Source organism: Bombyx mandarina, chromosome 22 (genome assembly GCF_030267445.1).
Source record: "Bombyx mandarina strain Sakado chromosome 22, ASM3026744v2".
Classification (NCBI taxonomy): Eukaryota; Metazoa; Arthropoda; class Insecta; order Lepidoptera; family Bombycidae; genus Bombyx; species Bombyx mandarina.
In genome coordinates, this window is record NC_143228.1 from 6245928 (window position 1) to 6271029 (window position 25102).

A 25102-nucleotide genomic window follows, 5' to 3' on the forward strand; every position below is an offset into this window, starting at 1 on the left:
AAATCCGCCTCCGAGCTTCCGGCCCAGACATCAAAACCTCGGCACCCTCTGTGTCGCAGGCTAAGCCAGCGTTCGTTCCGGCGCCGGTGCCCAGTGTCTCGGCCTGGGCGAAACCGCTGCCGTACACGAACACGGCTACAACTCCCTCCTCCGCGATTCGTCCCGCCCCCGCGACTCGTCCCGCCCCCGCGACTCGTCCCTCTCCCGCGACTTGCCCTCCGACCGCGTCCGACAATCTCGCTTTAGCGATCGACTTCTTTCAGTCGATCAACTTTGAGCGCGTTAACGCTTTGAGCGACGCCATTCGCGCTGCCTCCACTGCACAACACTTTATCGCTGTTGTGCAAGAATACGCCGACGTATACGCGTCATTAAATACGTACGTCCTCCCCTCACTCCGCCGGTAATCAATGGCGTATATAAGTAGAGTAAAGCACCTATCCGTAACGATAGGATTTTTTTAACGCTTACGGTCTCGCAAATCAACGTGATCAGGTTTCTGACTTTTTGCGTGACCATCAAATTGATATCTTTTTAGTGCAGGAGACCCTACTTAAGCCCGCGCGCCGTGACCCTAAAATCGCGAACTATAACATGGTCAGGAACGACAGGCTCTCTGCTCGTGGTGGTGGTACCGTCATTTACTATAGAAGAGCCCTGCATTGCGTCCCGCTCGATCCTCCCGCGCTCGCTAATATCGAAGCATCAGTGTGCCGAATCTCACTGACGGGACACGCGCCGATCGTTATCGCGTCCGTTTATCTTCCACCGCATAAGATCGTTCTAAGCAGTGATATCGAGGCGCTGCTCGGCATGGGGAGCTCTGTCATTCTTGCGGGCGACCTAAATTGTAAACACATCAGGTGGAACTCACACACCACAACTCCGAATGGCAGGCGGCTTGACGCGTTAGTCGATGATCTCGCCTTCGATATCGTCGCTCCGCTAACCAAGACTCACTACCCGCTAAATATTGCGCATCGCCCGGATATACTCGACATAGCGTTATTAAAAAACGTAACTCTGCGCTTACACTCGATCGAAGTAGTTTCAGAGTTAGATTCAGACCACCGTCCCGTCGTTATGAAGCTTGGTCGCGCTCCCGATTCCGTTCCCGTCACGAGGACTGTGGTGGATTGGCACACGCTGGGCATCGGCCTGGCTGAATCTGATCCACCATCGCTCCCGTTTAGCCCGGACTCTACCCCGTCTCCTCAGGATACCGCTGAAGCCGTAGACATCTTAACGTCACACATAACCTCGACATTAGATAGGTCATCGAAACAAGTTGTAGCGGAGGACTTCCTTCACCGCTTCAAATTGTCCGACGATATTAGGGAACTCCTTAGAGCTAAGAACGCCTCGATACGCGCCTACGACAGGTATCCTACCGCGGAAAATCGTATTCGAATGCGTGCCCTACAACGCGACGTAAAGTCTCGCATCGCCGAAGTTCGAGATGCCAGATGGTCTGATTTCTTAGAAGGACTCGCGCCCTCCCAAAGGTCTTACTACCGCTTAGCTCGTACTCTCAAATCGGATACGGTAGTAACTTTTCCCCCCCTCGTAGGCCCCTCGGGCCGACTCGCGGCGTTTGATGATGACGAAAAAGCAGAGCTGCTGGCCGATACATTGCAAACCCAGTGCACGCCCAGCACTCAATCCGTGGACCCTGTTCATGTAGAATTAGTAGACAGTGAGGTAGAACGCAGAGTCTCCTTGCCACCCTCGGATGCGTTACCACCCGTCACCCCGATGGAAGTTAAAGACTTGATCAAAGACCTACGTCCTCGCAAGGCTCCCGGTTCCGACGGTATATCCAACCGCGTTATTAAACTTCTACCCGTCCAACTTATCGTGATGTTGGCATCTATTTTCAATGCCGCTATGGCGAACTGTATCTTTCCCGCGGTGTGGAAAGAAGCGGACGTTATCGGCATACATAAACCCGGTAAACCAAAAAATCATCCGACGAGCTGCCGCCCGATTAGCCTCCTCATGTCTCTAGGCAAACTATATGAGCGTCTGCTCTACAAACGCCTCAGAGACTTCGTCTCATCAAAGGGCATTCTCATCGATGAACAATTCGGATTCCGTACAAATCACTCATGCGTTCAACAGGTGCACCGCCTCACGGAGCACATTCTTGTGGGGCTTAATCGACCAAAACCGTTATACACAGGAGCTCTCTTCTTCGACGTCGCAAAAGCGTTCGACAAAGTCTGGCAAAACGGTTTGATTTTCAAACTATTCAACATGGGCGTGCCGGATAGTCTCGTGCTCATCATACGGGACTTCTTGTCGAACCGCTCTTTTCGATATCGAGTCGAGGGAACCCGCTCCTCCCCACGACCTCTCACAGCTGGAGTCCCGCAAGGCTCTGTCCTCTCACCCCTCCTATTTAGCTTATTCGTTAACGATATTCCCCGGTCGCCGCCGATCCATTTAGCTTTATTCGCCGACGACACGACTGTTTACTATTCCAGTAGAAACAAGTCCCTAATCGCGAAGAAGCTTCAGAGCGCAGCCCTAGCCCTAGGACAGTGGTTCCGAAAATGGCGCATAGACATCAACCCAGCCAAAAGTACTGCGGTGCTATTTCAGAGGGGTAGCTCCACACGGATTTCCTCCCGGATTAGGAGGAGGAATCTCACACCCCCGATTACTCTCTTTAGACAACCCATACCCTGGGCCAGGAAGGTCAAGTACCTGGGCGTTACCCTGGATGCATCGATGACATTCCGCCCGCATATAAAATCAGTCCGTGACCGTGCCGCGTTTATTCTCGGTAGACTCTATCCCATGATCTGTAAGCGGAGTAAAATGTCCCTTCGGAACAAGGTGACACTTTACAAAACTTGCATAAGGCCCGTCATGACTTACGCGAGTGTGGTGTTCGCTCACGCGGCCCGCACACACATAGGCACCCTTCAATCTCTACAATCCCGCTTTTGCAGGTTAGCTGTCGGAGCTCCGTGGTTCGTGAGGAACGTTGACCTACACGACGACCTGGGCCTCGAGTCTATCCAGAAATACATGAAGTCAGCGTCGGAACGGTACTTCGATAAGGCTATGCGTCATGATAATCGCCTTATCGTTGCCGCCGCTGACTACTCCCCGAATCCTGATCACGCAGGAGCCAGTCACCTTCGACGCCCTAGACACGTCCTTACGGATCCATCAGATCCAATAACCTTTGCATTAGACGCCTTCAGCTCTAACACTAGGAGCAGGCTTAGGGACCTCGGTAACCGTACTCGTCGAACTCGACAAAGAGTTCGCCGTGCAATATTTTTTTTTTTTTTTTTTTTTCGGGTAGAGGGCCGAACCTCCTACGAGGTCCCAAAAGGGGCGCGCGGGGTATGTGAGACTCTACGATCTGCATGGTGTTATGAGCAAACCGCGGGACCAAGGATTTTAGGGCCCACCCACTAAACGACTCCCCTGCACTCTTACACCCGACGTCCGATCCCCTCCGAGGTCAGAACCCGGATGAGGTAGGGGGGTTACCGCGGTCAACACTACAACCAGACGGCGCGGCTCACCCCAAGGACACCCAGCCGACGGAGCCTTCGAGGCGAATCGAAGGCTCTGAAACGTCGGCCGTCTCGGTACGGCAGCCCGTCGGGCCGCCCAGACGGTGCCGCTGGTGTCCCGGAATACCCCGCTGGACCAGAACCAGCCTGCCGGGTCGGGACGCGATACACCGTCGACCGGTCGCTCTATTTACTCCATGGCAGCGCGCTAGAGTGCTGGTAGCGCGCCGCGCGGCCTCACCCCCTCAGGTCGCCCCTTGACCTTCACCGGGGGGAGTTCGCCTCTTACAGGGGCCGAAGTCGGACAAAAGCCCTTCTGCGGCCCCCGGCTCGGCGGCGACGGATAGGTGCGGAGAGGGATGAGCTCTCCCTCTCTCGTTCCGCCGCCTCCTTCTGCGAGATGGTGCACTCGCAGAAGTCGAGCATCGCCTTCCAGGACTCATCGCTGCCGAGCATCGTAGCCACGACAGTCGGCAGCGACAAGTCCGGTCCTATTTGCGAAACAAGGACACAGCGTTTCTCCACCCATGTGGGGCAATGTGCGAGCGTATGCTCGACCGTGTCCTCGTCGCAGTCACAGTGGTGACACTCCATCGTCGGTTCCCTCCGGGCAACGCGATGCAGGTACCGGCCGAAACACCCATGGCCGGTAAGCATTTGCGTCAACCGGAAGGTGAGACGCCCTTGGTCACGGTTCGCCCATTTCGCGAGGACCGGGCGCACCGCCTCGACGGTCCGGAGACCGGCCGACGGGTCCGCCAAGCAACCTAACCCATGAATCAGCTCGCTGAGTTTCTCGCCGGATCTTCTCAGCGGGTCGCGATTCCGATCCGGTAGTAGATTCATTCGCGAAGCAGCTACTCTTGAGCTGTAAGACGAACATCGTTGCGGTCATCCATCGACGTCAGTCACCCAAGAAAATATTGCGCAAGTCGAGAAAATTGTATTGAGCGATCGAAAAGTTATTCAATCCATACTGAAACAATCTTTGAATATGAGAAAAGTTTCCGCAAAATGGGTGCCGAGAATGTTAACCGATAGTCAGAAATAAAATCGACTTTTTGTACGTTATTACAAAGTTAAGTCGTACACTGTGTGCATTACTAATGACAATATTACGTTACGGACGTTTTTTTCCCGGTTAGGATACCCCTCCGCATCGTCCCATAAGGAACTTCGTTCCAAAAACGTTATTAAGACTTAATGCCAAGTTGTATTCGGTTTTTTAAGAATCTTCGTCTTGTTTGAGTGTCCTTAAATGGCATCCTTCGCTTGCTTGTGAGCTTTTTCTATTTATTGTATGAGTGAGCGAGATCACAGCCTTCCTAATCTTTTTTTTTTAATCTTGAATTGTTACCGGAGCCTCCAAACATCACAACACAAATACCACAAATGCCACCCAGCTTAAGATTTGAGGTGCATATCTCAATAGTATAGTAATTATACAGAAATCATTTTTTGCGGATTTCATTTCTATAACCAGATATCATGTCTATATGGTGGAAGTCAAATACTTTAGAAAAATTGGTACCCGCCTGAACACCTGCATAAACGGCTAAAAATGAGTACACAGGACTTATTATCCGTTAGGCAAGTAAGAGATTCACCGGAGAACTGATGTATTATTTTGAAATCTTTGCATAAATACCTACAAGATTTTCCTACAAAGAACGCATTACGCTTTCAGTGATGTTGTTTGTACTTTATTAAATCCATTGAACTCGTAAATGGATGAAGACATTAGTCTTCACCTAAATTTTCAATTAGTTATTAAAAATTACTATAGTGAATATTTAAAAAATACTTAAATAAGTTTCTTAAATCGGTCTACATTAAGTATTAAAAATGAAAATCACATTATTTTTTAAATCAACGAGTTGCTTATAATGATTTTATGCTGATAATGAGCTTTTCAAGGAGTGTTAGAAGTGGAAAGGGGGCTAATTATTAAGAAGGAAACTTTTTTTATGGCCTTAACCACTATTTCATCGATTTATTATTATTATATACTCCTACTATAATACATACTACAATTTTTTCTTCGCTTGTACATTCAGAACATTATCAGTGTTTGTAAAATAGTGTATTTATTTATTTCTGGGTATTAACATCAAGACCTTCAAGCATACTTGTTTTTGATTAAAATAAACGAAATCGAGACGGACCAGCGGTGAGATCCTCCATTAATCAGCTTTCCTGTTTTCATTCTAAAGATTACCCGCTGTTTTAACTTTAAAACTCTTAGTAACAACTAAGCGACAACAGTAAACATGGTTTTTTTTAAATATCGTTTATTGAACAAATAACAACAGATTTAAGTCTAATGATGATGGTGGTAAATATGATGAGTGCTGTGCTTCACGTCTGCGTGGAATCTGCAATCGAAATGTTTCATTAATTTGAGTACAATTCATCCTCCCTTTAATTTCATGATATTAAGGTAATAATCTTTCTTACCCGCTGTGTTTGTCGCCGTGGTAGTGGACATGTCTCTCGGAACCGTCAGGTTCATGCAGCGCGTAGTATCCCTTCACGGCGTCACCGTCGCGAGACTCGTGCTGACTCTTGTGGTCCTTAGTGTGGTGGTCCTCTACTTTGTACTCGAACTCATATTTGGGATGAGTCTATTAAAAAAATTACAATTTTTTTAATTTCATTATGATTAAAAACTATAGTAAAATTGACCTTGTGATAACATTTTGATACGTGATAAATTATAAATACATAGAACTTGTTGAAGAATGCTCATGATAGATTTGGTCAATTTAAAAAAATAAAAGTTACGACCAAGTATGAACCCAACTCGCGGATCGGACGTGACTGAAGACTGCTATGCATTACTGTTTAAACTATTTTGTTTGCTTTAATTTCTTGCATTATTTATCATCTATTAGAATTTATTTGTTACTTATTAGAAGTTACACTCAGATAAAACAAATAGACACAGAAGAGACATAGAAGTCGTCGTGGCCTAAAAGATAAGACGTCCGGTGCGTTCGTATCTTCACACGGGTAGGTACCACCACCCTGTCTATTTCTGCCGTGAAGCAGTAATGCGTTTCGGTTTGAAGGGTTGAGCGGCCGTTGTAACTATACCGAGAGCTTAGAACTTATATCTCAAGGTAAGTGGAGGAATTTACGTTATAGATGTCTATGGGCTTCGGTAACCACTTAACACCAGGTGAGCTGTGAGCTCTTCCACCCATCTATGCAATAAAAAAAATAAAAATAAAAATTACTATCGACAACGCTATGGACTACATCCAAGCCGCTACCTATAAATGAGTTTGGGAGTTTCTCAGGCTAGTACTTTCCTCGTGTCAATTTCCAAAGTCATCGCCTAACAATAGAGACCCAGAAGCTTCTTAAAGAAATGCTAACAGTAACAATTCCAACTGAATATAATGACTGATTGGATTTATTTTAATCTGAAACGCAAAATAATTAATTGCACGCTTATATACTTAGATTTTTTACAGTTAATTACGTCGCCTGTGAGCTCGTCCTACTATATATGCAATATAAAAAAAACACGAACTTGGATAATCTAAATTATTACTTACATAATAATCGTAGTGGTGCTCATGTCCGTGTCCGTGGTGTACAGTTTCGTGGTGTCCGTCGTGTTTGTGGATATGCTGGGAAGAGAACGCGTGCTCAGCCAACGCTGCCCCAACAAATCCTACCAGAACCAGAACCTTCAAACCGAAAATATAATAATAAAGTTAAAATCTTACTTTTAAACTTTAAAACTAGTTTTACGGTTTACCCACGCGTTTTTAATTGTGATTATATTGTTTGCAATATTTCGATTATTTAACAGTTTTCTTCGGTAAAGTAATCTTTAAAAAAACTGTAATGTATTCGAATAATTGGACATGATAAATTGTCAAAGAAAAACTCGAAATAATATCGTAAGAGTAGTTTTAATTATGCCCTAATAATGATTAGTTCTCCATACACGTAGTTAAATGTGATCAAAATCCGCGTTTGTCATTTAAGATACAGAATTATGATGAAAGTTAAGATTTTTTTATTCTAAAAGTTAAAGCATTTTAATCCCGACCTTAAACATTATGAATTAAATTTCGCTGCAAGTTACTGAAGAAATGAAATAACTGATAGCTTTCTTACAGTGTTGGTAGCTTATATAGTGTTATAATAAAATGAAAAGCAATCGATTTACAAATAATCGAAAGGGTAGCTTACGTTTTACGTGTGTAATAATTATTACATACAATGCTTTCGTAAGCTCTACAAGATTGTCAAGAAATTTACATTTAGTATAATATTAACAAACTTATGTGTGAAGTGAAAGTTCATTAGAGTTTTTTTCGTTTTTCTTCATATTTAACTAACAATTTTAGATATACAGACTAATTAACACATTTAAGAGGACATTAGAATAATATGTGCAAGGCGCGTATTGCGCATAAACGAGTACTTATTAGCATTTTTATTATAAATTAAAAAGAATTACCTTATAAACATAGTTTAAAACAGATAATGAACGAGAAACACACTCTGAACTGGATATTTTTATCTTTAATCACTAAGAGCCGGCGGACGCATGTGACTAATAATATAATAAATTAAACATACTCTGTTTTTAATTTCGTCAACGCCATTTCTTCACGTGTTATAAAAATCGTGAAATCTATCTCAATAACTGTTAAATTATACCATCGAAATGCATGATACGAGTGTGCATCTAACACTGCTATCCTATAAAATAAGATTCACTTGTATCAAATGATGTAACTCTGCAAGTCTTCAAATGTCACAGGCCGATATCAATCTAAAGGAATACATACGTACGTAACTTTCGTTCAGGAATCTCTTCGACGATGATAACATACTACAATCTGCCTAAGAAAATTTGCATAATTACTAGAAGAGGTCGTATTGTAAGCCGGCATGGGTAGGAACCACCAACCTACCTATATCTGCCACGGAGTAACCATGCTTTCTGAAGTAGCTATGGGACGAACATTATAATAAATAATTGGGCCCTTGACTTCGTGTACACAATTAGGGGCGATTCGATGGATGTCTATGGACTCCAGTAATTTTTCGGTAGGCAGCGGCTTGGCTCGGTAGGCAGTGGCTTGGCTCTGTCCCTGGCATTGCTAAAGTCCATGGGCGACGGTAATCACTCACCATCAGGTGGGCCCTATGCTCGTCTGCCTACAAGGGCAATAAAAAAAAACTTTTCTTCAGATGGCCGTGAGATTCTTGACCCATCTACCCAATAATAAGAAAATAATAAAAAATCAAGCAGCGTTATTTCTTGATTTTACACGGTCAAGACCTGATAACAAAATGCGTACAGCTTTTTAAAAAATGTTTATCGAATCAAGTGGAGAACAATGTATTTACACCTTATGAAATCGTTACACATAATACTTTTACTTAGCTACTGTTACTCGAAGTGAAACTAAGCCTTGGATTTCATAAAATATATAAAACGGGGAAATTCGATTTTTTTTCATTCAACAATCAGCTGCTGCTCTGAAAGCACAAATAATTCAATTAGCATGATGATCAAGGTAATCAGTTTATAGTAGCTTTCGCTTAATGAATTTGAATTTTTAATACGCTTTTATTAGCTTCAGACGTATGTATGTTAGTATGTAACGGAATCTTTGAACATGATTTTAACCCCCTTCAAAACGTCGGATTAACTCGAAATTTGGTATACTGATTAAGGACCGATGACAATTCAATATTAAAAAAAATATTAAAAAAAAATATTGAAAAAATTGAAATTCAACTAAAAAATTAAATTCATATTTATTATAATTTATTTTCTATTTTTTAGTTGGATTTTCTTTAAAAGCGTATTGTTAGTTTTTTTAAACTATTATTTATTAGTTAGTTAAGTCCTTACCGCTTGTTCCTTTTGTGTTTTAAGGTATTAATGTTAGTGACAGTCATCGGCGCAGTGGCTGCCGAACACGCGTTCTCCTCTCAACACATTCACAAGCACGACGGTCACCATGAGACCGTACATCATCATGACCACCACGGCCATGAGCATCACGATTACTACGTAAGACGACCACATTATTAGTATAAATTAATCACATGTGTATCGAAAAAATCCGATTAATACGGTATAACTTCGTACAGACCCACCCCAAATACGAGTTTGAGTACAAAGTAGAGGACCACCACACTAAGGACCACAAGAGTCAGCACGAGTCCCGCGACGGTGACGCCGTGAAGGGATACTACGCGCTACATGAACCTGACGGTTCCGAGAGACACGTCGACTATCACAGTGATAAGCACTCTGGGTATGGAACAACTTAATTTTAAATTAATTTCAATTTAATTTTATGGCTTAACCTATTATAAATGTTCATCACGGTAAATATTATAGATGTCAAATTTCCACAAAAATAAAAATATATATTTAAATACGTGTTATTCCGAAAGAGAACAATGAAATGTTTACTACAAAAGAGGAAGTGCAGCAATGTAACAAAAATATACGATTAGTCTAGGCAAAGCAAAAAGTTTTGAAGTCGTCGTGGCCAAAAGGATAAGACGTCCGGTGCATTCGTATGAAGCGATGCAACGTTGTTCGAATCCCGCAGGCGGGTACCGACTTTTTCTAATGAAATACGTACTTAGCAAATGTTCTCGATTGACTTCTACGGTGAAGGAATAACATGGCCTAATAAAAATCAAACCCGCAAAATAATAATTTGCGTAATTACTGGTGGTAGGACCTCTTGTGAGTCCGCACGGGTAGATACCACCACTGTGCCTATTACTGCCGTGAAACAGTAATGCGTTTCGGTTTGAAGGGTGGGGCAGCCGTTGTACTATAAAAACTTAGACCTTAGAACTTTTATCTCAAGGTAGGTGGCGGCATTTACGTTGTAGATGTCTATGGGCTTCGATAACCACTTAACATCAGGTGGGCTGTGAGCTTGTCCACCCACGTAAGCAATAAAAAAAAAGTTAGATTTAAACAGAAGTAATACACAATACTATTATTAACTATTTGATTATTGTAACAGTTGAAATGAATGAGTCTTATTTTTCAGATTCCACGCCACTGTTAAACATAGCACCCATCATATTGTACCCGAGAAGCATCATGAGCACCACCACCATTAAACATTTGATAAACTTGTTAAGAAATATTACTTCTGTTATTTTGTATTAATTGATTGATTTAGAATATTTTTCAAATAAAATATGTTAACATTACAAAATGTTTTTTGTACAACTCTTCTAAAACTTACATAGCCTAACTATAAAAGACCTTAGTAAAATTATGACTTTATCTAAATCTATAGGAAGTAATTTCATTTTCATTTATTTATTTATGTACACACAGAAAAGATGACATAGTACAGAGTAATAGGAAAATTATGTACAAAGGCGCTGCTTATTTCTTTAAGAAATCTCTTCCAGCAGACCTGCGAGAGGATTATGAGAATAATAATTAATAAGTAATTTTAACATTATTCAAAATATTTTAAAATTAGTAAATAATTGCATCAAAATCTATCGCAGACAATTAGACGGTAATTAGCGTAATACTCGAATATCGTTCGTGTGTACTAAAACTGTAAACTAATAACTAAACATCGGAGAAAGTAAAATGAAAATTAATCATATACATATTTCAATGCAATAAAACTCAAACAAATTCGTAAATATAAAACTGAAGAAAAACTATTATGCCTTGTTCTCGGCTTATTTTGTTTTAAAAAAAAATATATATCTCTGTCTCAATTTAGCCTGTAACGATATTAAGCTCATGGGAGCTTAAATATCTTACTCTTTAATCTCATTGAAATTTAAGGTAATTTAAATTTTCCAAATTTTCTTTATTAAGTTAATATAAAACAATATATCAGCTACTTTCATTTGACTCTATAGAGAAGAAGGGTCTCTCGCATTGCAGATAATCCTAATCTCACGGATCGATTGGAATTTCTGAGTCTACGAAGTGAATTCTATTTTCTTCGTGTTTTCTACCGCATGTTTCAAAGGGACTATTCTGAATAATTATTTTCGATGATCCTCATTTTTCATTGGATAACCTATCATCACACCAAAACTTATTCATAATGGAACGATTTCGCTCTTTTTTTTCTTCTCACCTATGCTTATCAACATAGGTAAGAAGAAAAAAAAGGCTATCGCCTTGAGAGGCTATTTCGGCTTCTCTTAGACGTGTAGGTGAGCTCACGGGGCTCAAGCCGGGAGTGTTACTAACACTGGCCCTGGCAAGAGCAGTGCTTCGCAGAATCTACCACCGGATCGGAAACGCGACCCACTGAGATGATCCGGCGAGAAACTCAGTGGTCAAGTCGCTCTTCTGCACTGCTTTTTCAAGGATTTCTAGCACGCACCGGCCTTAGAATGAACGTCTTTCCACGGTCCTTCCTTAGTGCTATCATATGTTCTTCTTTAAGCCGGATTTGAAAGGAATGCCTACCGTTCAGGACAGGACAGTGACCATAGCATAGCATAAATCCATAACAGACGATCACCAGTGATCAAAAATTCCTCGGCCTTCAAAAAAAACCAAAACAATTATTGATAAGGTTAAGTATTTCAATGATCGACCGATGAAGTTTTGTACTTCTCTGTTTTTTTTGTCATAATATGGAAGGTTTTCCAAATGAAAAACTACTTATTGATTGCGTAATGAGGAAGTTGTAAATCATCATATATTTTATTTGTACTGCTCTAAAGTAAATAATTTTGTCCAAGTTCAACCGAGTTAATAGCTCAAAATTTAATTATGTTTGACGTGCTTAGGGCGTACCAAGATACGTTTAAAGTCAAAATCGATATTTCCTAAATAACAAATCTTAATTATCAAAGTATAATTCATTCTCGTAACAATTATCTTTACCAAATATTTCCTCTTCGACAATATCTTCGTAAAGCATTAAGATACGATGAAGGTCTCAACATCCACGTTAACTGAATAAAATCACAGTTCATACTGATTTTGGTACTAATTTAATGATATATTGTAATTGTTTGTGTGATTTACATTTATTTGAAAAAGAGCAGGCCCTAAATTTCTTGCCGATTCTTCTTGAACATTAATTCATAACAACTAAAAAGGCTCTGTAATGGCCTATTAGAGAGAAAATCCCACTGAGTTTCTCGTCGGATCTTCTCAGTGAGTCGCGTTTCCGATCCGGTGGCAGATTCTGCGAAGCACTGCTCTTGCTAGAGCCAGTGTTAGCAACACTCCCGGTTAGAGCCCCGTGAGCTCAGCTACACGTCAAGGAGAAGCTGAAATAGCATCTCAAGGCTATCAGCATAGATAGGAAAAAAAAGAGAGAAAACACAAAATATTTTAGTTGTAGTTAGGTTGTGACATACCTGTCACATTTTCAGAAACAATGCGGCAAAGCGCTCCACTCCATTAATATAATAAGTGACGAGATGCGTCTATTACACGAATACTAAGAATGTGTGATTTAAATTTATAGTATTTTTATGATACTTTATTTCGAGTTGTTTGAGCAGTTAAAACATTTTATCATCATATTTCGTAGTACGTTACAACGCACTGCAAAATGTTCAATGACATTACTGAGCTTCTTTTTCTTAGATTTCTGTGCACCAAAAACAAACTGGCATATTACATTATTACATCTGTGATGTCTTTTCTTTATAAAAACATTTGAACGTTTTATACCTATTAATTGAACAGTTGAGATTATATATATATAGCTATAGCTCTAGAGATCTAAAGATTTAGATTCGAGTTTCCTAAAACTTCCGAAAACTTTTATTGATAAACTTAAAACTAAAAATAAAATGAATAATTCATTCACATTAAAATTATACGGATCTTTTGCTATGTAGTATTTATAATCAATATTACGAAAATATTATGTTTTAGTTATATATTTGATCTGCAAGATAATATGTATCTATGTGATATTTATTAAGAGCTCAGATTTATAAAAGCTAACTAATTCTGTTTATATGTAATTTCTTCGAAGATTCCGTCTATTATATTTAGAGAAGTATCACTAGAAAATACAGAAATAGTATATCTGCGGTGATAATGATGTCATATTGCAAATAAAATCTAGCTTAACGATCTTTTAAAAATTATAAATGAAAAAAACTAAGAGCGAGACATCAGAGACAAAAAAGAACTACTACTGATAGTAAGACGTCTTGTTTCCACACGGGTACCACTACCTTGCCTATTTCTGTCGATAAAACAGTAATGCTTTTCGTTTTGAAGGGCAACCGGTATACTATAAAAACTGAGGCTTACGACTCAAATTTCAAGATAAGTGTTTGAATATAACTATATATAGGCTCCGATGACCATTTAACACCAGGGAAGCCATGAGCTCGAAAAATTTGTAGATATAAATGGTGCAAATCCAAAACTTACCACACATTACATGGCTATCTCAATAATAATTGATACTCCAGAAATCCTGAGTGAAATTAATAAAATATTTATACTTCATAGTTACGGAGAAAATAAGTAACAAAAAACTATCAAATTTTTTTCAATTTTTATTTGATATCTCAACAAAACTAAATAACAATCAGTAATATACAATGCTATATCTAATTTTTAAACAAAGCCTTATCACAGAATCTATTAACGTTGCTTACTTGGGTGCTTCGTGTGTGACGTGACCTTCGTGCTTCACTTTGGCTTTAAATCTGTAAATTACAAATTACAAAACGCTAAAATCATTATATTATTTCAATACATAAAGGTCAATGTTATTGTAATTATTTTACGTCATGTATTCGACTTAACCTATGGTTAAAGCCTCCGAATACAATCAAAGATAATAGTTAATTAATTGTATGGTCAAAACACTTGTCTAATGCCATCCATATGGAGTAGGTATTGAGTAATTTTAAACATTAATACTACGGTACCTATTTCTGTTTATTCTATTATTGGCTGATGTGTCTATAACTGAAGTTACCGTATAGTTACCGTCGATATAGTAATAATAATATGTACGTGACCATACGACATACAAACACACTAGGGCATTGATTTCGGGACAGGAATCAATTGTAAATTACTTATAAAGTATTCGCTAATAAATGAACATTGTAGTTTAATACCTAGTATAATAATGTAAGAAAATTAGTTTATTAATATTTTATTATCTATGGACTCCGGTCGTCACATATGCACAGGAAATTCGTTTGCTCAACTGGACAAGAAAAAATCAGAAAAGTATTAGTGCCACTCGCACCCTTAAGGTAACCGGGCGTAGGCTGAGATATTTTATTACTATTACAATACCCTACCCCCATTACCGTTTACCCCTATATCCATTTACCGGTTACCTCTATATCCGTTTGTGCCAGTAGCTATATAATATATACACAATATACTATACAAAGTTAATTACTATTATATATTTTTAAGCATATATACACAAGATATTTGACAAATGCCTGAATCTCGCCAATAACATTTTTAAAATAAATTAGCAAGTTGCAATCTCACCCACTCGTTAAAAGATCTTCCCTCTGTCGAAAACCCCTAAATGTTGGAAAAGCAATTAATGACCAACTATATCTTTCTATATTCTCTAAATCTATATTCTTTCAATATATTATTCTATATCTCTTTATACATACTCGAATATTCGCATCAAAAAGCCTTAAATCATTAATCTCCTAAAATAAATATATTGAAACGTAAAATTCTTACCCTTCTTTTTTATCAGCAGAATACTCCACGATTCTAGTAGTCCCATCGGCTTCATGTAACGTGTAGAAGCCGTGGACTGTATCTCCATCTCGGACCTCGTGGTGGGTTTTATAGTCGCCAGTATGAGGATCCTCCACTTTGTAGTCGAACTCGTATTTTGGGTGAGACTGTAATCAAATTTACTAACAAACTTTAACCAGAAGTTACCTAAGTTATTAGTACCTAAATTATTATAACAATAACAACTGGGAACAAACCATGCACGGTCATCCGGCCCCAATTTAGGACTATCTGTATTATGGGTACCAGAAACTGACATATACACATATATACGTTTAAATTTATACTTATATAGATAATAAGCGCCCAGATAAAGAGCCAACAAACCTGTTCATTACACGATCTATCTTCTAGCTTTCTATATTTAAAGTCATTTATGTCAAAAACAAAATTATAAAACGCAAAACATAGTTAAATTACAGCGCTAGGTTAATAAACTAAATTAACTAGTTTGCTGATTGCATCGATCCCTGCAGGACACTTCTAAAATTATAAAAGTTGGGTACAGAAATTTGTACAGAGTTCGTTGTCATCGATAGATCAGTGTACAAACAGCTTATTGATCAACATAAAATCAACTTACATGGTGCTCGGTGTGCTCTTTGTCTTTTTTATGCTCCTCTTTTTGCTCGTGATGTTGATCGTCTTCGTGGTGGTGTTGATGCTCATGATGTTGATCGTCCTCGTGGCGTTGCTGATGCTCATGATATCCATGGAGCTGTTGATGCTCATGATGTTCATCAAGCAGTTGAAGCTCATCATGTTCATGGTGCTGTTGATGGTCATCATATTCATGGTGCTGTTGAAGGTCATGATGTTCTAGATGCTCATGGTGCTTATGCTCATGATGTTTGTAATGCTCCACTGGTTTTTTGTGTTCTTCTTTTTTGTGTTCCTTAACCTCATGATGATGATGATGTTCTACTTTGTGTTCTTCGTGCTTAACGTGAATGGGATGATAGATCTCATGGTGATGCTTGTGTTCCTCATGATGTCCTTTGTGTTCGGTATGAAGAACAAAGTTTTGAGAGGAGTGTGGAAATTCATGACTATACAGTGGCTTAGCTCTCACTGTATACAGAATCGCAACCACACAAATCACCTGCAATATATACATATTATTCACTTTTAGACTACAAAACCACAAATGATTATCACATAGTTAATACTAATATAATACCTTATTCATTTCGTTGCACTAAAGCCCTTGTTTGTATTATATTTGAAACGGTTAAGAGTTGTCTGATTAATACAATAAAAAGAAATTCACTTTTATACGAATGGTATTGTAACAGTTTTCGCAAGATTTGAACCTGAGCACATGGAAGTTGCGACTGTGTGGTGAAAGTAATTGTAACAAACATATTTGTTATTGCATTTTATTGGTGTATGTGTAACGGATTTATGTAAATATTGGAAATAAACTAGAGGAGGTATTGACAATATACAATTAATTTTAAATTAATTTTAGTGGACAGTGGCTCGGTTTTGTCTATGGCATCGTTGGCTTCTTTCTATAAGCAACTATCCTTATTCTCACTGAAACTAAATATCCTTTTTCTTTAGTGACTATTAAAAACGAGGTATTTGTCTGAATTTGCCATCCTATCATGCTTTTAATATTAAAAGAAGTCGATTGTATTTTGGGTACATCTTAAGCGAGATATTGCAGATCAAAATTAGGACTGTACATATATTTTTACGGTCATATAATGTATTAGATATAAATTGTATCTCAGAACATTTCTTCATCTAGTCATTGAAAGATGAAGAGAGACAATAACCGATCACATTGAGAGAGACGCAATGTAATCGATTGATGCCTTGTGTGAACGAATGAAGATGATTATGTTGGTATCGTGAAGGGTATACATAAGTGCTCAGTACTCATGGTTGAATTACTCGTTAGAGTATTATCGAACATATACTTGTTAGAAAAGTATCGAGAGCTCATAAATAAATACCACCAGATCAATCAGAATTCACCACAGTGGACTAGTCCAATATTTTTTCTAGATAGTAATAGATACCTTGAACTCAATGTCCACACGAGACGTAAAAGTCGAAATGTTAAGAAGCTTAACATAACGGAAAAAAAACTATTACTAAAAGCCGAAACAGAACAGAAACAGGTCTACTGAATAAAATAGTTTAGGAAAACTTGGACCAATGTGCAGTTATCGACAAAAACAAAAGTATACGTATGCAAAGTTTTACGTGGGCCCATCAATATCAAATGTTGAATTATCAGCTGTCATGGCCCAAAGGATAAGACGCCCGGTGCATTCGTGCCAAACGGTGCAACAGATCGCGCAGTAAGGTATCATTTTTCCAATGAAACACGTCCTTAATAAATATTCACGATTGACTTGCACGGTGAAGGAATAAAATCGTGTAATGAAAGTCTAACCCGCAAAATTTATAATTTGCGTAATTACTGATGATATGACGGCTTGTGAGTCTACACAGGTAGGTACCACTATCCCCTATTTCTGCCATGTAGCAGTAATGCATTGCAGTTTGAAGGGTGCGGCAGCCGTTATACTGTAAAAACGGAGACTTTAAAACTCATATGTTAAAGTAGGTGGTGGCATTTATGTTGTTGATATCTATGGGCTTCAGTAACCACGTATAACCAGGTGAGCTCGTCCACCTATCTAAGCAATAAAATAAAAATAACACTTGTCTACCTTAAGAACAATTGATTAATACATTGTGTAGTACCCTTTAAACCAGAATGCAGTACTGCTTCACGGCAAAAATTTGCGGTAGTTTTTTCCTTTATCGTTAAAGTAATTTGCGTAAATTTGTTAGTTACGTATCAACTTATATAAATTGGGGCCTACATTGACTCACTTGACTAACCCAGCCCACTGAGTTTCTCTCCAGATCTTCTCAGTGGGTAGCGATTCCGATCTGGTTGTAGATTCAGCAAAGCACTGCCCTTGTTAGGCTTAGTGTTAACAAATTAACCAGGCTGAGCTCCGTGAGCTCGCCTACACGTTCAGTGAACCTGGAATAACCCCTCGAGGTTACCAGGATAGGTAGACAAAAAAAGAAGATTTGACTGTGGCATTATCTCAATTCCCATCCCTCAATATACCGAAGTCACTGAGTCGTACATGCTGCTATACCGATCGATATGATCGACCTGATGTGATAGTTTTGATACCCTACTACATCAGAAAAATGGAATGTGTAAAGCAGATGAAGATAGACTTAATTACTTAAGTACATAATATTTTGAAGTTTGTGTGATTATTAGCCACGTCCTAAATCTTACATGTTGCTTCTAATTTAAAAAAGAACATGGCTTACTATTGCCAAACGCGAATTCGAAAACCACCTAAAGTTTTACCGTAGATAAGTTCAATTTTGTTAATTAATATCGTAACTGAATGAGAGCTATATAAATTAAATTAACGTAATCGAAATGTAGGCTACATTTCCCTTTTGTGTGGTTAAATAACGAGAACCAGTTAAGCAGGTAATACTCTCAAAACTAAATTCAAACTGAACTGTAGTGTCCGTGTTTTGAGTTTACTTTACATTAAGAAATGAATTTACAAAACTGTTTTTGATTAAATATGTATATATTCTGAAAATATATTATAACCCCCAAAACATCCGCGAATCTCCCCAAATACATGTTTATACATCTGAAATTATCACGGATTATTTCTTAAATCGATATTCAAAGGTTGAAAAATATATGCAATTTATTAAAAATACCGAAAACTTATCAGAACGGGTTTTACATGTACATTTTGCAAAAAAAATGCACACTTTTATGAAAGCATGTCTTTTCTTCCAGAAACTTTCCCAAATTGTATATGGAGTCGTCGTGGCCTAAACCGAAAAGATAAGACGTCCGGTGCATTCGTGTTGAAGCGATGAAACGGTGCTCGAATCCCAGGCTGGTACCAATCTTTCTAATGAAATACGTCCTCAACAAATGTTCACGATTGACTTCCACGGTGAAGGAATAACATCGTGTAATACGAATCAAACCCGCAAAATTTATAATTTGCGTAATTACTTTTGGTACTGCCGTGAAGCAGTAATGCGTTTCGGTTTGAAGAGTGGGGCAGCCGTTGCAACTATGCTGAGACCTTGGAACTTGTATCTCAAGGTGGGTGGCGCGTCTACGTTGTAGATGTCTATGGGTTCCAGTAACCACTTAACACCAGGAGGGCTGTGAGCTCATCCAAAAAAAAACTGATAAAATGGTAATTAGATTTCTAGTTGCAATTAATTACAACATGTAAAACTAAAACGGTTTATGAAACAGTATATTCTCGTCTTTTGTTATCATGAAGTGCTAATGGCGAACATCCATTTACGAATCAGAATTTTTTATTCTGAGAGCTTGGTCCCCAATGTTTGAAGTTTTAATTCGTATTTTAACTTCTATGGTGAAAACATACTACTTAGTTTACGTTTTAGATACTTGTTACTGTAGCTTATTAAAATACTGTATTAGTAAATTATATCATATTATAAGAAGTACTTTTTACTGGTGGTAGGACCTCTTGTGAGCCCGCGCGGGTAGGTACCACCGCCCTGCCTATTTCTGCCGTGAAGCAGTAATGCGTTTCGGTTTGAAGGGTAGGGCAGCTGTTGTTCGGCGACACGGCGTGCTCTCCTACCGCCTTACGCAGGTCCTCTCGGGGCATGGCTGCTTCGGGAGGTACCTGTGGAGGGTCTGTAGGAGAGAGCCACATCCGGGTTGTCACCAGTGCGGGCATCCGGATGATGACGCTCAGCGTGCACTCGAAGCGTGCCCGCGTTGGGAGCACCCGCGGCGAGATCTCATCGCGGTGCTGGGGAGGGACCTCTCCTTGCGGGCTGTCATTGCCCGCATGCTAGAGGACGAGAGTTCGTGGGAGGCCATGGCCAGATTTTGCGACCTGGTCATGGCGTTCCGCAAGGCTAAGGAGCGCGAAAGGGAGTGGGATCCCTCTTCGGCTCCTCAGCGAAGAAGGCGGGGTGGGCGACGCGGGCACGATGCTCCCGTTAACCTCCCGTAGGGACTGTTGGGTACTGGGTGCGGGGGCGCCCGGTGCTCTGCTGACGGTTCCGTGGTGAGGCGGCGCAAGGTGGCTCCTATGCGCCACTCACGGTGTGTCTCCCGATACGACGTCCTACGGGATCTTCCCGGGGATGGGATCCCGTCCTATTGTCTGGACGGGTACCGGCGACGGCGAGCCTGCGGCGCGCATTGTGCGGTACCGTAGGTTTCGTGGAGTCGGAGTGGTGGAGCTCGATGGGGTTTAGTCGGTAGTCGGTTTTGCGGGGCGGGTCCTGTGTTGTAGACGCCGCGCAGCGTCTCGCGCGCCTTTCTCAAGGCGTAGTCTCCCGGTAGGAATTGGAAGAAGAGGAGGACTTTGGTCTTCCTCTTCTCCCTCTTCTTCTCTGGAGGCGCCGGAGTCCGACATAACCCGGTCTATTACCCCTCTCGACCGGGTATCCGTAAATGGATTCCCGAGCGTTAAAAAAACAAAAAAAAAATTGTAGATGTAGATGGGCTCCAGTTACCACTTAACACCAGGTGGGCTGTGAACTCGTCTACCCATCTAAGCAATAAATAAAAAAGGATGTCATATAGCAGTGCATGGCGATCGTAACCAATTTTGATACGTCATTTTTACTAGCGGAAGGGCGTAGTCTCTCCATCTCTTCATCTACAGCAATTACAAAATTATGTAGAGTTTCGCTATCGTATCACAAAATAATCTATCTAGAATAACATTGACATTGGTGTTTCCAATTACACATGTGAAATTATATTGTTTTATAGGCGATTTAAGTCACGCTAACCAAATTACACTTACATGCAAAACAGCAATTATATATACTCTACTACTGTGACACGTATTGGTAACCAACCACTTTCTACAACTATTTATTGGTTTTTATTGTTTTATTACTTACTATAGTGGCTCAGCGACCTAAAAAGAATTATTAGGCTTCAAGTTGAATGACTGATGACTCGGTGAATAGTATGACAGCGCCAAAAGTGGCATGCACTAACGAAGAACAAGGTTTCTCGAAATATTATTTTCGATGTTTATGAGTAATCTATATTAATAGGAGAAGCAAAAACATTATGCCCGTTTTTATGAAAATTGCGCAGACGGAGGAGTATGAAATTCCTACACTTATTGACAATATATAGAGAAGGAGTGCAGAATACTAATATTCGTTTAAAATTATGCATAAAAAATACATTAAATCAATAAAAAAACATTACACACACTACCATATATTTGACGCAACACATTTAAATGTATAACTCTTTGTTTATTGTCAAACTTTTGTTATTGTTTTAGGTCCGTGGTCAAATTGAGAATATATTGTTAGTGTTAGTCTTTAATATTATTTGTTTATAGTGCGGTCTTGGTGAAATCTGTGATTAAAGAAGTATAATAGTCTTTGACAATAGAACCATTAATAATGTCCCAAATTATAATTTTAATTAATTTTAGTCGAATTTAGGCTACTGGGGAACGACTAGTATACATACTATCGCATTTTTTAGTGTCATTACATTATAATATTTCTGACGCTTCGAGTACTTTACACTTTTCGTAGTGACAGACGTCGAGATTATATTACATAATATCTCGATGGTGACAGATGACTCTTCGGACTGAAAAAGTAGTTTTAATTATAAGATTTTGTTAATTAGGGGGAAAAAAAGAAACGGGATCCTATTTATAATTCTTGGAAGTTTGCAATGATTATTTATTAAAATAACTTAGGTTCTAAATTATGACTATATTGAAATTATGGGAACTGTAGAATTTTTTATTATACAATATTATAAAATGAATAACGACAATATTATTTTCTTGGTGTACTCTACGCGAGTACATACAAACATTGTCGAGTACATATAAAAAGAGATCTCAAACAGCTTGCAAACAATTTCTCAGAACCAGTGCAGTCCTATGCCCCATGAACGTTATAGTTAAAATTATATGTTAAATTATGTCAATGTTTCTATGAATCTAGAGTTTTTTCCAAATGTTCCATACTAAATGGACTACCACTGTAAAACATAGATAAAAGATAAAAACAAGACAAAAAATTGTAAGGATCATCCAAATTTGCATTTCTCATAGTTCAAAGCTTGAACTTATACTCCGTCACTATACCGCATGATAGTATTTCAATAAAACAAACCTTAAACTTAGTAATAATACGTAACATGCTTTATGAATATGATCGAGCCGAAAAGTGATAACTTCCAACCTGTTGACCTCGGCCTCCAAAATACTGGCAGCTATAAAAGCCGTTTTGATTCCCGCATTTCATCAGTTGCTTCGAAACATCATATCAATATGTTTGCCAAAGTAAGTAATACATGAAAATATGATTAATTTGTAAAGGATAATTCATTCAATGTGTATATTTAATCATTTCAAATATTCACAGATTGTTGCTTTAAGCATTGTACTAGCAGTGGCCACTGCAGGTCTCTTACCCGAACCACATTACTCGTCGGCTGCGGCCGTCTCCTCTCAGAGCATCGTCCGTCACGACCAGCCACATCTCCATGCCACCAAATATGTAGCAGCCGCTCCAGTAGCCGTCCACGCCGCTCCTGTAGCATACCACGCAGCCCCTGTCGCCTACCACTCCGCCCCCGCTCACTACTCGTCTGCTGGCGTCGTATCCTCCCAGACCATCCTGCGTCACGACCAGCCTCACGCCACCAACTACATCGCCGCCGCTGGCCCCGTCCACTACGCCGCCGCTGGCCCCGTCCACTACGCCGCTCCTGAAGCCAGAGTGATCGCTCCAGCCCACAAAGTACTTGTCGCCGGCCACCATGAAGAAGAATATGTAAGTTTATTTAATAGAACATAGGTAATTATGCATAGTATTCATTTGACATTAAAGTCCATACGTATTAATTAATATTAAATTTCGCAGGCTCACCCTAAATACGACTTCGCTTACTCCGTTGCTGACGGACACAGTGGCGACAACAAGTCTCAGCACGAGTCCCGCGACGGCGACGCTGTGCACGGCGAATACACCTTGTTGGAAGCTGACGGCTCAGTGCGCAAGGTTGAGTACACCGCTGACGACCACCACGGCTTCAATGCTGTCGTCAGCAACACCGCCCCCGCTCACCACGCAGCTCATGCCGCCCACGCACCCGTCCTTCTGGCTCATCATTAATCATTAAATTGTTGCCTAGTCAGATGTAACTAATTTAAGATGCCTATAAAATTGTAAGGAAATATTTAATAAAAACGCAAACTGACGTTCAGATTTTAATTTTGATGACTCTTTCAGGAAGCATTAGACATATGTATAGTTACATAGGAATTTCAAATCGAGGCACCAAATCATAAAAATATACCTTACATTTTCTTGTTTTTTTTTTTTTTTTTTTTATTGCTTAGTTGGGTGGACGAGCTCACAGCCCACCTGGTGTTAAGTGGTTACTGGAGCCCATAGACATCTACAACGTAAATGCGCCACCCACCTTGAGATATAAGTTCTAAGGTCTCAGTATAGTTAAAACGCCTACTCCACCCTTCGAACCGAAACGCATTACTGCTTCACGGCGGAAATAGGCGGGGTGGTGGTACCTACCCGTGCGGACTCCCAAGAGGTCCTACCACCAGTAATTACGCAAATTATAATTCTGCGGGTTTGATTTTTATTACACGATGTTATTCCTTCACCGTGGAAGTCAATCGTGAACATTTGTTGAGTACGTATTTCATTAGAAAAATTGGTACCCGCCTGCGGGATTCGAACACCGGTGCATCGCTACACACGAATGCACCGGATGTCTTATCCTTTAGGCCACGACGACTTCAAAAGTAAACTTCATGTATATTTCAAAAATAAACTAGGCACGAACCAGATTAACTGTAGTGTCTAAAACGTGCGGTGCCGATGCGGTGGCGTTCTAACTCATTGCCATGCCCTTTTTTTAGCTTTTCCCTACCTATTCGCTGGTAGCCTATGGGGTAATCTAGGTACGCTATGGCTGCTAGGTGAGCTCACGGGACTCAATCTGAAAGAAATTGCTAACAGTGGCTCTAGCAAGAACCGTGATTAAAGTAGAATCTGCCAACGGACCGAGATTGACTGAGAAGATCCGGTCAAAAACTCAGTGGGTTTGTCTATGGGTTAGTTCGCACGCCGAAGACAGATATTTACAAATCGGTTCTAAATTTAGATAGTCGTAAAGATGGACATTCCTCACGTACCACGGTGCTCCTATGTGTATCATGCAAAAAACGGGACTGCATGGGCTGGAGATAGTTTATGTGCATGCGGGTCACGTGAGCGAACATTACAAATGCATAGGGCCTCGTTACGAAGGGACATTTTTTACGTTTGCACATCATCGGGGAGAGTTAATCGAACGCAGGTCAGTCGCGCACTGTTCTGATTTAGGGACCTAATGTCATCCCTCTGTCGAGGGTGATACTTAGGTACTTTTTCATGGGGTCGATGCACACTTCCGGAACCACTGACCTAAATTGGTGACCGCGGTCTGAAGTTTACTTTGCATAAAAGACATCTTCCTACTCGTGTAATAGATAGCCGTATGATCAACGAAAGAGGCTAACAGGGTCACTGACGACTGGGGATGTCGTTTATATAAAAACTAAGTAGTAGGGGGGAGAGAGCAGAGCTTTGCGGGACTCCTGCCGTGATTTGATGCGGTAGATTGGTTCCCTCTACTCGATACCGAAAGGAGCGGTTCAACAAGAAGTCTCGTATGATGAGTGCCAGACTGCCTGACACTCCCATGTTAATAATTTAA

The 25102-nt window shown here is 40.1% G+C and overlaps 3 protein-coding genes across 4 annotated transcripts; 2 read left to right on the plus strand and 1 right to left on the minus strand.

Annotated features, from left to right (window-relative positions):
* Nucleotides 1-5791: 5791 nt before the first annotated feature.
* LOC114243059 (cuticle protein 19-like) lies at nt 5792-7655 on the minus strand. The gene is made up of 4 exons (XM_028174423.2): nt 7603-7655; nt 7100-7234; nt 5994-6160; nt 5792-5911 (listed from the first exon to the last, which is right to left on the minus strand). The coding sequence occupies exons 1-4, from the start codon at nt 7609-7611 to the stop codon at nt 5857-5859; spliced, it is 366 nt and encodes a 121-aa protein (XP_028030224.2). The 5' UTR covers nt 7612-7655; the 3' UTR covers nt 5792-5856.
* A 1778-nt stretch (nt 7656-9433) lies between these two features.
* CPR106 (cuticular protein RR-2 motif 106) lies at nt 9434-10813 on the plus strand. 2 transcript variants are annotated; one of them, XM_089736975.1, is made up of 3 exons: nt 9434-9588; nt 9669-9835; nt 10595-10813. In XM_089736975.1, exons 1-3 carry the CDS (start codon nt 9457-9459, stop codon nt 10665-10667), a joined length of 372 nt encoding a protein of 123 aa, XP_089593101.1. In that variant the 5' UTR covers nt 9434-9456; the 3' UTR covers nt 10668-10813. The 2 variants fall into 2 exon arrangements, with proteins under 2 accessions (XP_089593101.1, XP_028030223.2); XM_028174422.2 differs by lacking the exon at nt 10595-10813 and having other exon boundaries at nt 9669-9851.
* Nucleotides 10814-22500: 11687 nt separating this feature from the next.
* LOC114243118 (uncharacterized) lies at nt 22501-23578 on the plus strand. Its single transcript, XM_028174495.2, has 3 exons — nt 22501-22658; nt 22741-23151; nt 23242-23578. The coding sequence occupies exons 1-3, from the start codon at nt 22521-22523 to the stop codon at nt 23491-23493; spliced, it is 801 nt and encodes a 266-aa protein (XP_028030296.2). The 5' UTR covers nt 22501-22520; the 3' UTR covers nt 23494-23578.
* Nucleotides 23579-25102: the final 1524 nt, after the last annotated feature.